Genomic DNA, 18071 nt, shown 5'->3' with positions numbered 1-18071 from the left:
CATTTATGCCGTCTTCAGTGTCTAAACCAGTGGTTCTCAAATGTTCTAATTTCAAGGTCTTCTCTTAACTCTTGACGGTGTACAAACGGAACCAAATTAACCTGTTACGGGTTCATTTGGTTCCGTTTGTACACTGTCAGAGTTACAAACTTGTATGGGTCAACAAGACAGACAGACAGACAGAGACACTGGAATCCACTTTGAGAACCACTGGTCTAAACGAACACTAAGGATTTGACTGGGTAGGTTCAAGCCCCCCCCCCCCCCTCCCCTACATACCACACACACACACACACACACCGTACCTACCTACCTACACCTCACCTTTCCCCTCCAGACATTGACCTCTCCCGTTCCACTAAACTAGGCATGAGGCTCACGCACGTGTACACACACAAACACGCACACACTCTCATATATATATATATATTATATATACATATACATGCAGTCTCTCACACACATGGATGCATGATGATCCTGATATACGTGGACAGGAACTGTCCACTTGTGGGAGGGGAGGGGAGGGGGGGGATTTGGACAAACTTTTATTTTATTTTTATTTTTTTCGCCCCTCCTTGTCCGGGGGTTGTTTTTAAATGGTTAGCAGCTGTTTTAATCAACCATGTTTTTATTTTTGTTTTATATTCCTGGGAAAATTGTTTTGTTAGTTTTTTTTATTTGTATGTCTTTTCTTTTTTTTTTCTTTTTTTTTTAGGAGGGCGGGGGGGTCGGGTCGACATGTGTGATGGATGTTGACATGTATCTGTTTATGTGTGCTTGTATAATATATAAATATATTTACATACAATACAAAACATACATGCGTACATACATACATACACGGTTTATATATTACTTTTCCTTATGTATAAAAAGTATATATAGATATATGTATATTAACTTCAATGGTTCAGAAGTCATTTATGTTGAGCTCATATCTGGCAGAGCAGTGGCAATATTTGCTGCTGCCTTTAAGACATAGAATAAGGCAAGGTGGTGTTTTTAGTTCAGTTTTGTTCCTTGCTCTCTCTCTTTCTCTCTTTTTGCTGGAGTGCGGTCAGATTCCGGCGTTCAACGAGCCCTGTTCTCCTGTGTTGTCCATGTTAGTTCCTTAAACCACTTAAACCCTCTAGTCTTAGTGAAACGGACCTGTGTTGCAACTGTTCTCGGAAACGGGTGTTTCCGTCGACATCTCTCTCCGCCAAGCTCACAACGCGTCACGCCGTGAGCTTGTAGATCTGCTATTTTTGACTAATGTCCTCCTCCCCCTTCAAGTGGTTAAAGCCCGATTTGTACTTCACAAGGGTGTCACTTGCCAAAGATTTGGTAATTCTCAGCAAGACAAGCGTTGTTCCGACACGCATTTCTCCCGACGTTGCGTTCGTCCGACTCCCCATTCCTGACCCTATCTCTAACCCCAACCCGACTGACGTATTGCCCCCCCCCCCCCTCAGCAAGAGACGCAGTCTTGTGTTGGAAGTGTACATTTTAGAGTTACGGTTGTAGGATTTTGGTCACTCTTATTTTCCTCTGGGGTGACTGTCTGGTCTTGTGAGCGTGCAATATCTAGGGACATGTCTTCCCCTCACCAGACCACCAGCGCTTCCCCACTCCCCCTCTGCCTTTCTCTCTGTGAAAGTTTCAAAGACAATCTTTCACACTTCCGTCTTTTAATCATTGAGTAGTCTTTGCAGTGTGGGGTGGGGGGGGGGGGGGGGGGGCAACCGCATTTTGCTTAGCGGCATGTCGCCTACCACCACAGACCGTCGTCATATTATTGTGACCTGACTTGGGAGTGTTGTGCTCAATTTACACCCCGACATTATGGCCGCGTTCCTCGCTGAAGTGAGCAGATCTGCAAGCGCACGACGTGCCACAACGCAAGGCACCGTTGAGCTTGAGGAGCCGCTGCGAGCGACGCCGTCGTGTGACGAAGTAGAAATCAGGCTTTTTGTCAAGCGTTCTTCCTTCTCCGCCTGCTGCACATGCATAGAGCCGCTCGGTACAGTCTGTCGAAACGTCTTACTTATGGACAATACAATAAAAAAAAAATGAATGGGGGGGGGGGGACAGAACACAACAGCAGAATTTGTATATACAGTATAAATGCTCCTCACCAAAATCCTGACTTGTATGTTTTGGGTTTTTTATGTTTGATTTCTTTTTTTTTTCTTTCATGTTGTGTTCAAGGTATGTATATATGCAGACCCATGTACTGTTTATGAGCAAAAACAAAGAGGGTGGGATGGTTAGTGGGGGGGTATTGAAAAAGACAAAAAATAAATACACACAAAAAAAGAATCAGGGCAAAACTGACATTGTTTATGGATATTGTAGATGATGATGATGATCAGCTTTATCCAGCCATATAGTTCAATCTTACCTGTACAGTACAGTAGATGACAGCTGTATTATTGTAACAAGAACTAGTCATGTATAGTGTAACTATAGTTTGGAGTGCCTTTGCTTTCATACACTTATCGCCTTGTTCCCCAGCCCGCCCACCTCCCCGCCCCTTCCATCGTTCTCCCACCGTGCATTGTGGCTCTTCCTTTGGTGCTGTTGAACGTCCTGCTGTCCCATACACACACACACACCCCCTCCCTTCCACTTGAATAAAGCCTCGTGTATACTTGGTTATGTGACCTCTCGTCGCTCTCGTTCAAAAATTGCAGATCTACAAGCTTGGAGTGCAGCACTCGGTGCTGCGCTTTGAGCTTGTAGATCTGCTATTTTTCAAAAACATTACTGTTCGGCGAGGGGCGTGGTCAAAGTATAGGTTTAGGCTTTAAAGGAGTAGTTCACCCCCAAAATGATTGCTCACACCATGGAGACTTGCGTTCAATAATATATATATTTTTTGTATTTGTGGCATTCCTAAGACAAACTATTGATTATAGTAGAGTTACCCCCATTGATTCCGGAAGGGGACCCAAATGGGCCTACATTTATTGTAATAAATGTTTTGTCTTAGGAATGCGACAAACTAAAAATATTATTGAGCTCAAGTCTCCATGGCGTGAGTAATCAATAGAAAAAGTCATTTTGGGCATGAACTACTCCCTTAACCCTCAGTCCTTGACGTTTTCACCGCCTCCCCCCTCCCCCCATTTCATCACAGACTTAAATGTCAGTGTAACATACAGATGTTATCGATTATAAGGATATTTTCCTTGCAGATACCTTAGAGAAGTGTTTTATTTTGGATAAACGTCTAAGGTTTTATTGTGGGACGGACACACACGCACACATGCACGCACGCTCAAACCGCATGTTTCCCCCGCATTGAAGCGAGGGCACACAGTGGGGATGGGGTGAGGTGAGGTGGGCATGCCAACCGTGGTCATAGAACCATGGTATACAGGACAGGAGTACAGCACGGTTTCCGCATTGGTTCTCTCTCCGAAGCCAAATAGGCTATTATGTACAGAGGCCATTTTGGAGAGAAGTTGGGTCTCTTCTCACCTCCTTCAAAGGTGTTCCCAATGATACTGAAGGCTTTGTTTTATTCTGGTCAAACAGAGTCAGGGTGCTGATATTGTGCATGTTGGCCCACTGGAAACTCACCAAATGGACCGGGTCCATTTAGTTCCATTTGTACACTGAGTTATGGTGGTTCTTGAAATAAAAGGTTTGATAACCACTGTTCTACATAAAATAGAACAGAGCATTCATTAGTATCATTGCTAACACCTTTGAAGGAAGTGAGAAGATCCAACTTCTCTCCAAATATGGCTGCTGTGCATATAGCCTATCCTGACATTTGTGTGACGAGCCATCCTCAGAGGCAATAATGTATCCCGTGTCTCATTCTCTTTGGATGATTTGGTCATTTCTCACTCAGTCCTTTCAGTCCTTGGTCTTATACCTCTCCGCTCCTTGAAGATACGAGGGGTGTTCGGTAGCACGTAAAAGGGTGGAGTCATGTAGCCTTTTTCTCGTCTTGCTTACTGTAACCTTTGCAGTCATGAGCGTGTTGCTAGCCCCCCCCCCCCCCCCCTGCCCATACACACACACACCCTCCACCAAGCCTGTAAACCAGTGTGACCACTTCACCTTGCCCCCTGACCCGTCTAAAAACCACAAAGGTTACCAAAAAAAGAAAAGCCAGGATGGTGTGAGATTATAAAATGATGATGGTATTGGAGATTTTATAAATATTTAAAATCTCTGCCATCATATTCAGCGCACTTGTGGTAGAAGAATATGCTATCTGGGTTTAAAGAGAAGAAAATAAGAAAATAGAAAGAAAATACTACAAAAACATCCTGTATAACAATACTACTACTTGAATGCCTCTGTTTGTGACTGAAATTTTTATTTCATTTGATTTTTTGTTTTGTTTTTATCTTTTTTTTTTTTTTTTTGTTCTGTGAAGGTATGCTAAATGTGCGCCTCTGTAAATATTCCTTCTGCGTGCTCTGAGGAATAGTTCCCTGGTACTGTAATTTGCATTAAATAAAGAGTAGGATAGCCTGGAAATGATCAAGCCCCTTGTCTTTGCCTACTTTGTACCAATGTTTATCTTGGCAATTCTGTTCTGTTCTGTTATGTTACTCACGATTATTGTGACAAAAGAAATTGCGATTTACGATATTGCGGTAGTCAAAATCCATTATCCTGGGGTGGAACATTTGCCAAACACGACGTTTTGTGAGCTTGTAGATCTGCTAATTCTTGGCAAAGACATTTGATAGAGTGAAAAAGAGACTGTATGAAGTACGTATATCAGGGTTCCCCAATTTGTTTTCCCCAAGGGCCAAATTATGTCTAGTGTACCAAGCCGAGGGCCACAACATTGCAAGGGGCGACGGTGGCGTTCCCGCTACTCCAGCGACAGTTTTCGTCGTTGTCGGGTGAAAATCTTGTCCAAAACCGTTCGTTTTGAATTTATCATTTTAAAAATGATTTAAACTAGTGAAAACAGCCGATCTACAAGCACACAATGCAGCGCGGTGCGAGGCGTTGTGTGCTTGTAGATCTGCTGTTTTCACTACTTTTGTGCGACAGCCTTGTATGATTTGCAAAAGAACGTACAAATTTGGAGATACGAGATTTCCACCCGACAACGACGATATACTAGTGTTGTTGCTGCTCTTATACCACCATTATTACTGGGGTTGGTGGGGGCCAGACAGTAGCCCCCCGCGGGCCGCCTATTGGGGAACCCTGACGTATATTATAAGTACCTTTTACCAAGTATAGAGGGTTTAAGTGGCACTGGATATGCAGCTCGGCAAATAAAAGGTGAATTGATCCCAGTGCATGACTGAGGATGATATCATGACAAATTAATTCTCCAAGATACGATTATCGTGAGTGCTTTTTACCACGATAAACGATAAAATCGCTTATCGTCCCATCCCTACTCTATACTAGTCCTGTCCTCGCGGGTACTATGCACACTCACAGTATATGAGGGATTAAATGTAGGAGTCTCAGAAGTAATGTCGGAGAACCCAGACCGATGCCTGTTGGGCAGAAGAGTCACCATTGTCCTCCAGTTGTGCAATACCCGTTGTAGCAGTCTGTGATGTCAGTACTATGGAGTCAGACTGAGTATGACGTCAGCATGCAGACAGACAGCCATGGTGGTGACACTGTTTATTATCAATGATGTCAGCACGCTCATCTCCAAATTTGGGCATTGTTACAGCATGCGGCTGTTACCATGGTGGCGACACTGTTTAGTATCAGCGATGTTAGCAAACTCATCTCCAAATTTGGCCATTGTTTCAGCAAGCAGCTGTTACCATGGAGGTATGGTGGAAAAACTCACAAAGGACTAGACAACTCAAAACAAGTTAAAGTATCAAACAGAGAGGGCTTTAATTTCAACTGTTCAGGAACAGGGTCAGAGTATGAAAATGGCAAAGACATCTGATGCAGGGTGCAACAGCTTAATATACTTTTTCTCAGGTATGGGAATCATTGGGAGAGGAAGGGAGTCTCAGACAGCATTGACAGATTTCTGCGGGGTCGAGAAGGTTCACATGGGTACCAGCCGGGATGTGAAATTACTACATTTAATAATTAAGTTACGGTATATGACCCTGAGACAGGGCTGCCCATGTGGGGGTGTCAGGAAAGATAGTTAAGGCAGACATAGATTAGATACTGTACTACAGTGGCTCTTTGTCTTAGTCTGTGAGAAAGAGATAAGGTTTTAAATGAAAAAATATGTTTTTCTGTTTTGGAGAGAACTCAGATTGACCTATGAGAGGAAAGGACAAATAAGGCCATTTCCGTTGTCCTGTTTCTAAAGCAATGTGTCCAATGTGTCAGTCATAGGACTGTAGCTGAACCTTTTTACTGATCATTTTATATTGATGGGTATGTTCTGTGTACATGCATGACACTCAAGATTATATTTTGCAGAGGATGTCAGCATGCTGATCTCCAAATTTGGGCATTGTTTCAGCATGCAGCTGTTACCATGGTGGCGACACTGTTTAGTATCAGTGATGTCAGCATGCAGACAGACGGTCAGACGCCGGATAGACAGACATTCGCTAAATTAATTGCGACCGAGTAGTTAGATGGTTAACTTAGCGTTAACGGTTATTATGTCAACTTGGGAGTTTGGTGTGGCTTCAAAAAACCCTATAGTATGTGATCCACTTCTTTCTGTAAACTTCTACTTCCAAATTCAATCCAAAGAGCAATTCAAGTTTGTAGATCTACAGGTTTTCGCTTTTATTTCACATATGCTTAAACAAGACACTCAATTCTTACATTCTTTTTCGCCTTCACCTGTTGATTCTTCACGCTCTTCTCTGTCACATTCTCTCTTTTGCTGCACATTGCTGATCATCTTGTCTGGAGGCCCTGTCAGAAGGACAGGTCAATCCTGGGGCCCCAAGTTGTCCTGGCAGATCCCCACAACTCTCTTCTGCCCCCTGGAGGATCTGTCGGGCGGCCTGTAAGTGTCTTCGCTGGCTCTGGTGGACTATGAGAGGAGAACAACAAAGAGTAAAGTTAAAAGCAGGAGTCTCAGTAATGAAATAAATAAATACATTAATTCATTTAATTGCATTTTTTTATTTGTTTAAGTATATATTGTGTTTCTTATTTCTTTCATTGTCGATGTTATTTATTTCATTGTGGTATTTCTTCTTTACATTTTTGGAACAATGGACTGCACAACCATTCGTTATTTGAACATTCTGTGTTTTGATAATAGGATGATAATAGGTTGATAAAACAGAAATGTTGCCCAGACCTCTTTGCCTGACAGTGATCTTCTGGATTTCTGGGATCAGGAAGCTATACACCAGCTCAGACACAATCTCCTCCGACTGAAGGCTGTTGCAACTATTAAGACACACACACGCATGCACGCACGCACTCACACACAAACACGCACGCACGCGCACACACACACACACACACACACACACACACACACACACACACACACACACACACACACACACACACACACACACACACACACACACACACACACACACACACACACACACACACACACACACACACACACACACACACAAAGGGCCTTTTGGTGAAAATATCAAAAATAGCACACCTCCAAGCCACCACGTCGCAGTGCGACGTGGTGTGAGCTTGGAGGTCGGCTATTTTCGGTGCTTGATAATACACTGAACTAAGCATAATCAAGTCAATACTGGAGATGTGGCGTAACGGCATGGATTTCTACACAGAGAGGGCAAATTCTTTCAACCAAATATGCAAAGTTCAGGAGAGTTTGAACAAGGTCATTCTCTTGAACGCTGCCTTCAGGTATGGCATGGAAAGAGGGCATTTGCATTTCTTTCACCATAGTAAAAACGGCAAGGGAGCCAGATCCACAGAAAGACAGACAGAAAGACAGACAGACAGATGGATCAAACATAAAGGTGAACATGCTGGATGAGACCTGGACAGAGTGTAAAGCACCAGGGTGTCGTCTACCTTTCCTCCATGGCATATGCAACGTTGTTGACCTCTCTGGCCATCCTGCGGACCTCCTCTCTGGCCTGCTGGTCAGCTGTTTGCTCCATGGCGTCCAAGACCATGTCCTCCAGATACAGGTCCACAGTATCCTGGTGCACCTTCACCACCTGCAGCGCAGCAAGGCGTTCGTGTGGGAAATGTGACGGGAAAATATGCTATCGATAGATTTGTCATACCACAAATATGTCCAATATTGTTTTATAAAAACTGCTTCTAGAACGTTGCGTTGCATTCACCCATCCACACACCGACGCCGGTGGAGGCAACCATGCAAGGAACCACCCTTGTCAGGGAAGTTTGTTGTTCAGTGTCTTGCTCAAGGACACTTTGACAAAAAGTCAGGGAGAGCCGGGGATTACACACGCACATACGGACGGACGCCCACACACACACACACCTGTCTGAAGATCTCGTCTTCCTCCCTGCGTCGGCGCTCCTCCACCTGTCTCCTCCCGCTCTCTTCGGCCTCGCGCACGCGGCGCTCTCTCTCTGCTAGCAGCATCATTGCGTGGATCCTGCGCTCCTCCTGCAGGCGGACCAGCTCCTTGGACAGCGTGTCCAATATGTCCACTAGCTCCGCCCCCACCACACCAGCCTGGTGCGTCTCCTCCACGGCGAGCTGGGGAGTGGACCACGAGGGAGGGTCACAGTTTAGGGTCCTTTGACAGGTATGTTCGGCCCTGTAACGCGTCCACCTCAGTGCCCACCCTTTAAAGAACATTGCTTCCATCGCCTCCCGAACTTCTCTGTACACCCCCTGTGGGACTGTACCACCCCCGTTGAGAAACATTATTGTAGATCCTCTATTTTTGGCTTCAGGGTTAGGGTTAAAAATTATTTATTTTTAAACTGACACATCGCTTGAGGATGCAGGAAGAACACATGGAAAAATTGACAATACACAAGAACTCTAACAGAGACAGGGAGTGGGAAAGACACATGAAACAAGGAAAGAGCCTAGGTTGATTGCCAAGGAATGAATGTAAACTCAGAATGAACAGTTGTCTTATTGTGTTTTTTTTTTGTTTGTAAAAATGACATACATAAAATTGTCCTCCTAATACGTTGAAGTCCTCACAACACAAGTATAGAAATGCAAACGTGTGTGCACTCACTGTCTCACAGTACCTTGTGTGTGTGCTGGTCCCTCTGGTTGTGCTGGGCCTGTGTGAGCTCTGCATCAGCTCTGAGGAGCTCCTGCTCCTCCCTCTGCAGGGCGTGGGTGGTCCTCACCTCTCGGATCAGCTCCAGATGCCTCTCCTTGCCCTCAAACATCTGTCTCACACAGACACACACACACACACACACACACACACACACACACACACACACACACACACACACACACGTGCGTTCTACACTTAATTACTTTGTGTAGAACAGCATCTACAAGCTCACAACATGCTGAGCCCCAGAATAGGAATGCTTGGGTTCAATATTAACTTTCAGGATTTTACTGTGCGCTTGCAACACACACACACACACACACACACACACACACACACACACACACACACACACACACACACACACACACACACACACACACACACACACACACACACACACCTGCTTCTGAATGCTCCTTCCTCTCAGTAGTTTCTGCAGGTGAATGACTGCCAGGTCTCTCTCCTCATCCCCCTGGTGAAGGGCACATCAACATGACTAATATATCGTCACTGTCGCCGGGGCAGAAACCTTGTATCTCCAAGTTTCACATTTTAGTTTTAATAGTAAAGTAAAGCCCAGCTTCATCATACAAGCCTGTCGCCCAAGACAGGCGAATAGCAGATCTACAAGCACACAACGCCTCGCAGCACAATTTTTAAATCATTTTAAAAATGATAAATACAAAAACAAACGGTTTTGGACATACAAGGTTTCCACCCGACAACAACGAGGAGTGTATGAAGAAGCAGATCTGTGGCCACAGGCTACTACAATATCTGAAGCCACCATGTGAAACATCAGACAGGTGGGCTTACCTCCGGGGGCTCCTCCACCCTAGGTGTGAGCGGACGGGGAACAGGTTTTTCTTTCTTGACGAGGAAACGGAGAGGCTTCTCTTGCACCACTCTCTCCTTATCTTCCTTCAGGGCCTGTTGGATGTGCAGGAGATTCATCTAAGATGTAGGCGGGGTACCCAACAAAAGGAACTATATCCCACTTTCGACACGGTTGATGTTCAGTTCAGTGGACAGAAATCTTTTACACGATCTGTCTGTTTCAGAAGTTCACTGTTGATTGATGAACCATTGCACACCTTTGGTCTTTGGCCGCTGTTATGACCCTATAGACAAATCCACAGAGTGGAAATCATAATTGCTGTGTCAAGCGGCACTGACTTGCACTGCGACACCGCAACTACACGGCAGCCCTCTGTACTATATAGGGTCATATGTGTAGTTCCTTGCACGTTGTCTTCCCATGTGCATGTCCCTCGACCCCTCCTCATTGTGTGTGTGTGATTGAGTTGTGATGAATGGCTGATTGACCAGAATGACAGTTTCCAGCCCAAGCACAACTTAAAACCAGCCCAAATTGGCCAAAACCATGTGAAACTGCAAAATCGAGTTTCAAACGCAATACATAGGCCTACAGATACAATATAACAACCAGTAACCATACACGATAAAACGTTTTCCTCCCACGTTGGCATTAAGCAGGTGACAGTGACACTCTACGACGTGCAGCTATGCCCCCATTGGACACCCCGCTCCCGCTCTATATGTACTCGTACTCACAACATGGATGTTATTGGATCAAATAAATGTCCGGTCTAGAGTGGATACGGAAACAGTGCATGCATGTATGTGGGTTAAGGACTGAATACAGTGGGTAAGTGTGTTCTACGCCGGATCAGAGCACTGAACAGTAGAAAGAAACCAGGCTTTACCCAGTGTACTGCAATCTTTTCCAGCCCAATGACTTTTAAAATAGCCCAATTGGGCGGAAAACCACCCAATCTGGCAACACTGCTACCAGCTGGTGTTGAGTGGTGACTGAGTGGTGTCTGAATGTGAGTGGTTGGCTACTAGGTGGAACCTGCTGGTGATTGGCTCATAAGACCAGGCATTTTGATGGCTTCGTGCCGATCAGCCTCCAACCTCACTAGTTTTGTGTCTGGCAGCTTGGGGCCCTTCTTTTAGTTTGTTTGCTTATAGATAAGATTTTCTTTCTTGATGAGGATCCTATGTTTAGAGGTAATTTATCTATGTTTGTTAATTCTACATTAAATCACTGTATTTGGATTTTAAAACTTGTGTTGGCTGGTTGTGTTTGGGGACTGGGAAGGAGGTCCATTTTTGTGTTACACCTGGAGTGGAGACCCCCAGGCCAGATTGTAACACCACCATTACGTCAATCTGATTCATGTTTTCTGAAGTCAATATCACAATAGTACCATGATGAACACAGCTAACAATGTGAATGTGTCACTGAGGGTGGAGACTAAAAAACAGGAAGTAATGCTAGTTTCCATTTTCACAGATGTTCCAAGATAATCCCGATGTTGTCTCTAAATTAAAAAATCAGACTGTAGTCCCTTAGATTCATGTCCTACACAGATTTACGAACCCTGCTTCAGTGCTAAAATGTTTACTATTGAGCAGAGCTCAGCTAGATATCCTGGTTTGGGCAGGCTAGAAAATATTTTCCTTGAGTTTTATGCAATACCTCTTATTAACCAGTAGGTGTCCTACCAACCACAGAATTTTGTTTCAATAGAGCAGGGAGACCACAACCACAACTGATGTGCTACAACTAGTTTTATCAATATAATGGCTTTCTCTATAATAGAGATTTGTTAAAATCACAAAAAAAAGCTTTAATTTGGCTGTCTCTGTAAATACCTGGTAGGTCTTCATCAGATCCATCTCTCTGCGTTCAGAGCGCTTCATGAAGCCCTGACTGACTATGGGTTTGGGCGCCTTCACGCACGGCTCAAGAACAGAGGTGGCCAGTCCTGCCTCCAACTCCAGCAGTCCTGTGGGTTTGACCTCACCACAGTAAGGCTCAGGGGCGTCACAAGGGGGGGGGGAGTGGGACTGAGTCACTAGGGCCCAAGGTGGAGGGGTCTTAATTATTTTATGCTTTAGCTATAAAAAAAATTAGCAGATATACAAGCTCACAGGCCTACTGCAAGCTTGTAGATCTGCTATTTTTGAAAACCCATGAAAATGTGTGCAAATCTTAGAATATATGTATTCTCAAATCTTGCTTCTGGGGGTTCCCTGGAATAAAATATTTTGAGATGGGGGTCCGTGGCCAAATACATATCATTTTGGGGGTCCTTCACATGAGACAAATTTTCAAAATTTTTCAAAAATAGCAGATCTACAAGCTCGCAGCGCAGCACTCGTGCCGCGCTGTGAGCTTGTATATCTGCTATTTTTCAATAGTTAAAGCACAAAATAATGCATAATAATGCGTTCCCAGTCTAAATGGGTTAAACCCCCTCCCCCTATGAAGAACATTCATGGGGGGCCCGCAGTGAATCCTTGTACCCAGGGCCCAGAATTTGGCGCAACACCCCTGGTAAGGCTACCAAAGCAATGTTTCTGATACAAATCTGTAAAAATGCACTCGATCGTTTTTGTGCCCACAAGCATTCACAGTCAAACCTTGATGAGTGTTGAGGAAGCGGCTTTTGGCCACAGTGTTTTGTGCACTCTGGTCTGGGAAACCACCATTGCGAGTCAAAGGAGCATATATCACAGACGAGTAGTCAGCGTAGTCTTTGACAATGCTGCAGCGTTCCAGCCTGCCTTCCACTTTCCTTCTCTTATCCTCCAATTTCCTCAGTGCTACAGAGGTCGCATCATGGGAAAGAGTGAGATGCCACAAGTGAGAGACATGGGACACTCATCTGAATTTCTGAAATGAACAGATCGTAATGGAAGCACATATCTCGAAGGACTCTAGCGGATGTCTTACCTCTTATGTAGTCACTGTGAATCTTGTGCAGCCTGGTCTCCTTGTCTCTCTCAAGCTGAGAATGTTTCAGTTTTACTCTCTCTGCCATGGCCTCGTGCTGGGCTTCTTGTCTTTGTCTCAGGAGGTCCCTCAGCACAGTGAGACGGGCCTCTTTGAGCCTGGTCCCCATCCATGGTGAAAGGGAAACATAGGTACGGAGCTGGGTGTGTGTTTGTTGTGTGTGGATGTAACAAGAAGAGCCAAAGTGCTTTCCCCGTAGCTATTGTATGACCACGCTTCTTTCGACAGCTAGAAACGGCAGCACAGATGTGACTCACTTGTGGATTTCGCCCTCTCTGAAGGCCCACTCGCTGACCTCCATCTCCTCCATCATGCGTCTCCGCTTGTCCAGTTGGCTCAGGTCACTCAGAGGAGGCAGGGTGGCCTCCCAGGCACGCTTGGCACGTGCCCGCTCTATCAGTTCAACTTCTGCCAGGCCTGCAGGCAGACCATGACCTGGGTGGCACGATCACCAGGAGAAGAGAGAGGATCGGGTCAGAGTGGGAAGAGAGACAATGACGGGGCATGGAAGTTGGTTGTACTAGGCTAGGGCAGGGCTGTGTGAGGCATTGTTTTCCAAAGTGGGGTCTGTGGACCCCAGGGGTCCTTGAGGGAGTCCTCAGCTAAATTATATTTAGGAACCAAATGGACCCATATGGGTCTGTAACTCTGAGACTGAGAGTGTACAATTGGAACGGGTCCATTTAATTCCAGTTGTACACTCTGAATTAAATTTACAATATAAATTTGAGTTTCAGAGATAGAAATGCCATTAAATGGGGGTCCGGTCCATATCCTAATGCATGTCAAACTGGTGGTCCTGGAGATTAAAATGGTTGAGAATCACTGCTAGAGCCGTACAAATCTCTCATGGGGGTCATTGGCATCTTTTAAAATGGGGGTCTGAGGGCTATTAAGGGGGTCTTTGGGGGTCTTTGACACGAAAAAGTTTGAGAGCAGGCTAATCTAACCGCAGCCCTTCCTTTTGCTACAGTAGGTCAAAGATTGTATTAGTCTCCAGGGGGAGACTATAATAAGTATGACATCAGAACAAAATGTGACTATGGTCACTAAGTGTTGCTCTTTTACCCCAAGTCAGTGTTGCCAGCGTCAGGAGCTCAGAGGGGGTCGTCCCAGGTCGGACCACATAGTCAGGGCTGTAAGGGTCTGTCTGTACTTCACTGTCCCTGTAGTCTGTTTGGACTCCCACTGTGCGCTGGAATGGGGTGGGCTTTCGCTCATCCATCTTCCCACCAGTGGGGACAGCCAAGTTTCCCCTGAGAGGAGAAAAAGGGGGGCACATTTCTATTGTTGTAAACTAGTCCTTACCCGTTCAAAGATATGAGCTCTGAAATGATGTGCAGTGTGTGGGTTATGGGATGCACTGTGCACACAGTATATGAGGGATGGAAAGTAACTTTAACTGGTGCTTGCATGATAATATGTAGGAGCATCAATGTAAGAAATACCCGTTTCGGTAATGGCTATAGAGATACTGTGTACCGATCTGCATGATTTTTGGACAACATCTGTAACAGCCCCCCCCCCCCCCCCCCCCCCCCCCCCCCCCACACACACACACACACACACACACACACACACACACACACACACACACACACACACACACACACACATACACACACACACACACACACACACACACACACAGAGCTGGTTAAACATGTTGCCTCATGCTAGATGCAGATTAGATATGCCTCATGCTAGATGCAGAATAGATATAGATACACCATAAAAATGCTAATATACAGCATATGATTTGTGAAAGTGACAAACGGGCTTCACAGTTATGTCAGGTGTGTTCATATGCTAATGGTGATGCGATTTCAGATCAATTGCTCCAGCCACTGAGGAGAAACGCTGTGACAGACACTCACTCACTCACTCACTCACTCACTCACTCACTCAGACAGACATTCGGAAAATTATAGTGTAAAATGTACAGTACTACAGAAATAACAGTCAGATGTTATGTTCTGTGTTGTTGACAAAGAAAATTTACCTCTGGGGATTAAATGTATAATCACCAATTAACGTTAATTAAGGTTACCAGTTTTGAACTCACTTTGCCAAAGCGAAGACCACATCAGGGGGGACTTGCTGGGCAAAGGGACTCAGGGGACTGAAACAAAGGGGATGGCATACACAATCTGAGAATACAATAGTATGGCGATTAACAGACACTAAGGCTAAAGGGCAATTAACTTCAACTAATTTTCGATTTCAATGCAAAGGCTTGTATACAGACAATACTGGAATGTATTGGAAATGCCTCCTCTCAGCAAAATTCACAGTGCAGGCCAATCAAACCGTTTATAGAATTTCCAGCCATCAGCTCCAGTCACATGGTACTCTTTTGCTCCGTGCGATGACTGAACACCCACTCTAAAGAAGACAATTAGAGACATCAAAAAGCAGAGTAATGAATATGTAGTTGTTGGGATGTTTGCCACAATTAAGACCTGAGGCAGATGGTACAAATGCCTTCTAATAAGTCAGTAGTTCTCACTTTCAAGATTTTTCAAAAATAGCAGATGAACAAGCTCGTAGTGCAGCGAGAAGTGGTGCGCTGTGAGCTTGTAGACCTGACGTAAAAATGACAAATGCTTTGTCGTTTTTAATGGGTTAATGGGGGTGGAATTATAATTGTGTGTGTGTCTCTTACCCAGTCAGATGCTGCAGTGCCTCCTTGCGTTGCTCCATATGACCACGCCAGCGCCGGTCTATAAAGGAGGGTACTGGGTCTGTGGCCTCCAGCTTAAGGGCATACCGTGGGTAGTGTGGCAGATTACTGAACATAGACCGAAACTCTGGCACTTTCCTCTGAAGGCAGAGAGAGAGTCTCAGTGAGTGATTTCATATCAAACGCAAAATACGGTTATGGTAAGAAGGACCCAGATGGAATTGGCCTGGTGCAGTATATTGGTCCTAGGATGCTTGCTACAAGTGGAGAATCTTTCCAGATTTGTATTTGTTACATCCCTTGTACAGGTGTACAAGATTATTGAGTTTTGGCTCCTCCTCATTGCACAACACAAAATAGCAACAAATGGCAGTAGTAGTAATAATAGTAAATAGAAATAACTAAAATATAACAGGTAACAGACATATGTGTACAGACAATAATATACGCTCCTTGCCCTTTGTATCCTGTCTCTATACTGATCTATCTGAAATAACGCATCAAAATGCCAAAATCAAACACGAAACACCAACAACAACAACCAACCATATAAGAATATAATAGTTCTACGGTGTGAGGTGTAGTAACAACTACTGTGAGGGGCCTTTCCAAGGTGCTCTGTGCATGGGTCCTACCTCTAAATACTGTATATTACAAATACTGTACAAGCTGTTCCATTTAGTTTTGTCGATTCTACATTTATGCAGAGTAAACATAATTGGGTGTGTGCGTATGGTTGTCTGCCTCTTATCTGTAGATGCAGAACACCAGTCATCACTGTAACACTGCTTACTCAGTGTGATTATGACGTGTCAATGTGAGATGTTAACTGACTTGAGGCCAACGCAGGCATTTGGCATAGCGTGGGGTTTCCATTTACATGCTGTATCTAAGGAAGTGGTTGCATTAAGGCCTAATATATGTGATATATGTGATATGTGATGAACCACATCTTGCTACTTGAAAAGTACGTAAAAAGTATAATAAGTGTGTGTGTGTGTGTGTGTGTGTGTGTGTGTGTGTGTGTGTGTGTGTGTGTGTGTGTGTGTGTGTGTGTGTGTGTGTGTGTGTGTGTGTGTGTGTGTGTGTGTGTGTGTGTGTGTGTGTGTGTGTGTGCGTAGAAATGTATATATAAATAAAATATGCATATGTAATGTGTGTGTAGAATGTAGAGATATTTGACTGGCCCACCAGCTTAATGTCCTCGGAGTCACGCATCCAACAAGCTTTAAACTGAGCAGATTGGACCTTGCGTTCCAGAGATAATGGCCAAAACATCTTGAAAGCGGCCATTGAAAGTGCCAATTTTCGTGGATTTCTTTTCTTTTTTTTTACCAGTGGCTCTGCCACAATAGAGTAGCATACCCATCATTCTGTCATTGACAGAATATAAATGGAATTCCAAGCCATAAAATAATGCACATTGCACTTGTCTTAAAGGAGCTATAGTCAACTTTTTCTTGAAAAACGGATGCTAAAATAAAAATAATGTTTCGAAAATATTTTATAAAAAAATAAGCTTCATATATGTGTTTCTATTCAAAAATGACCACAAAAAGCGAAAAATAATGATAAAATAATCATTTTGGCCATTGTCAGACCGACACTTTGTTTACATTCTAGTCTATAGACTAGGATGTAAACAAAGTGTCGGCCCTACAATGAAAAAGTTGACTATAGCTCCTTTAAGTTATGTGGAAATAAAACAAATAAAAGAGATAAGTTATCAAGTAATGACATTTTATCAACTGGCCTGTGGCCCCTTGACATTTTTGTAATGTGTATCCCTGCTGTAGGCCATTGGTTCTCAAAGTGGGGTCCGGGGACCCCCAGGGGTCCTTGAGGGAGTTCCAGGGATCAGGGGGTCCTCAGCTAAATGATCGTTGGGAAGCAAATGGACCCTTATGGGTATGTAACTCAGAGAGAGTACAGGTCCTTTTGGTTCCATTTGTACACTGAGTTAAATGAACATGGATAGAAATGCAATTACATGGGGGCCCGCCGTAGCCAAATGCATGTCAAGCTGGGGGTCCTTGACATGAAAAAGTTTGAGAACCACTGCTGTAGGCTACCTGTAGGCGCTATATGAGGCTATTAAGCAAACCTACCACCCTGTCCATAGAAGCATAGGCCTTGAGTCTGGACCTGGCATGGTCCACTTCTCCTGACACCGTGTACACAGGATCTGTGAGGCATGATAAATCAAATTGTCACAACAGCAGCTGCACAATTATTGTTTTTGTTACAGTAGCAAGGCAAACTAAACATTTTAAACTCTAGCCTTATATAGCTAAGTGACATAGCCTAAATGTTACTCACCATACAAGTAGTCATGGACACGGTGTGGTCTAAAGTCTTTTTTGTTTTCATTTTGCCTCGGCCTATTTAGTGTGCGAGTGACAGATACGCTCAT

General features: G+C 44.3%; 1 protein-coding gene across 1 annotated transcript; it reads right to left on the bottom strand.

Annotated features, from left to right (window-relative positions):
• Positions 1–6782: 6782 nt before the first annotated feature.
• On the bottom strand, positions 6783–18071 carry cfap91 (cilia and flagella associated protein 91; the record flags this gene model as incomplete). The annotated part of the gene is made up of 16 exons (XM_080753580.1): positions 6783–6952; positions 7226–7317; positions 7939–8087; positions 8378–8599; positions 9109–9255; positions 9550–9621; positions 9966–10079; positions 11832–11965; positions 12603–12785; positions 12916–13073; positions 13233–13410; positions 14044–14231; positions 15041–15097; positions 15641–15798; positions 17767–17843; positions 17978–18071. The coding sequence occupies 16 exons, from the start codon at positions 18069–18071 to the stop codon at positions 6783–6785; spliced, it is 2193 nt and encodes a 730-aa protein (XP_080609706.1).

The sequence above is a fragment of the Nannobrachium achirus genome, assembly GCF_963921795.1.
Source record: "Nannobrachium achirus genome assembly, chromosome: 22".
NCBI classification, from domain to species: Eukaryota; Metazoa; Chordata; class Actinopteri; order Myctophiformes; family Myctophidae; genus Nannobrachium; species Nannobrachium achirus.
The sequence above is the reverse complement of the archived record's forward strand: the minus strand, read 5'-3'. Positions and strand labels throughout refer to the sequence as shown.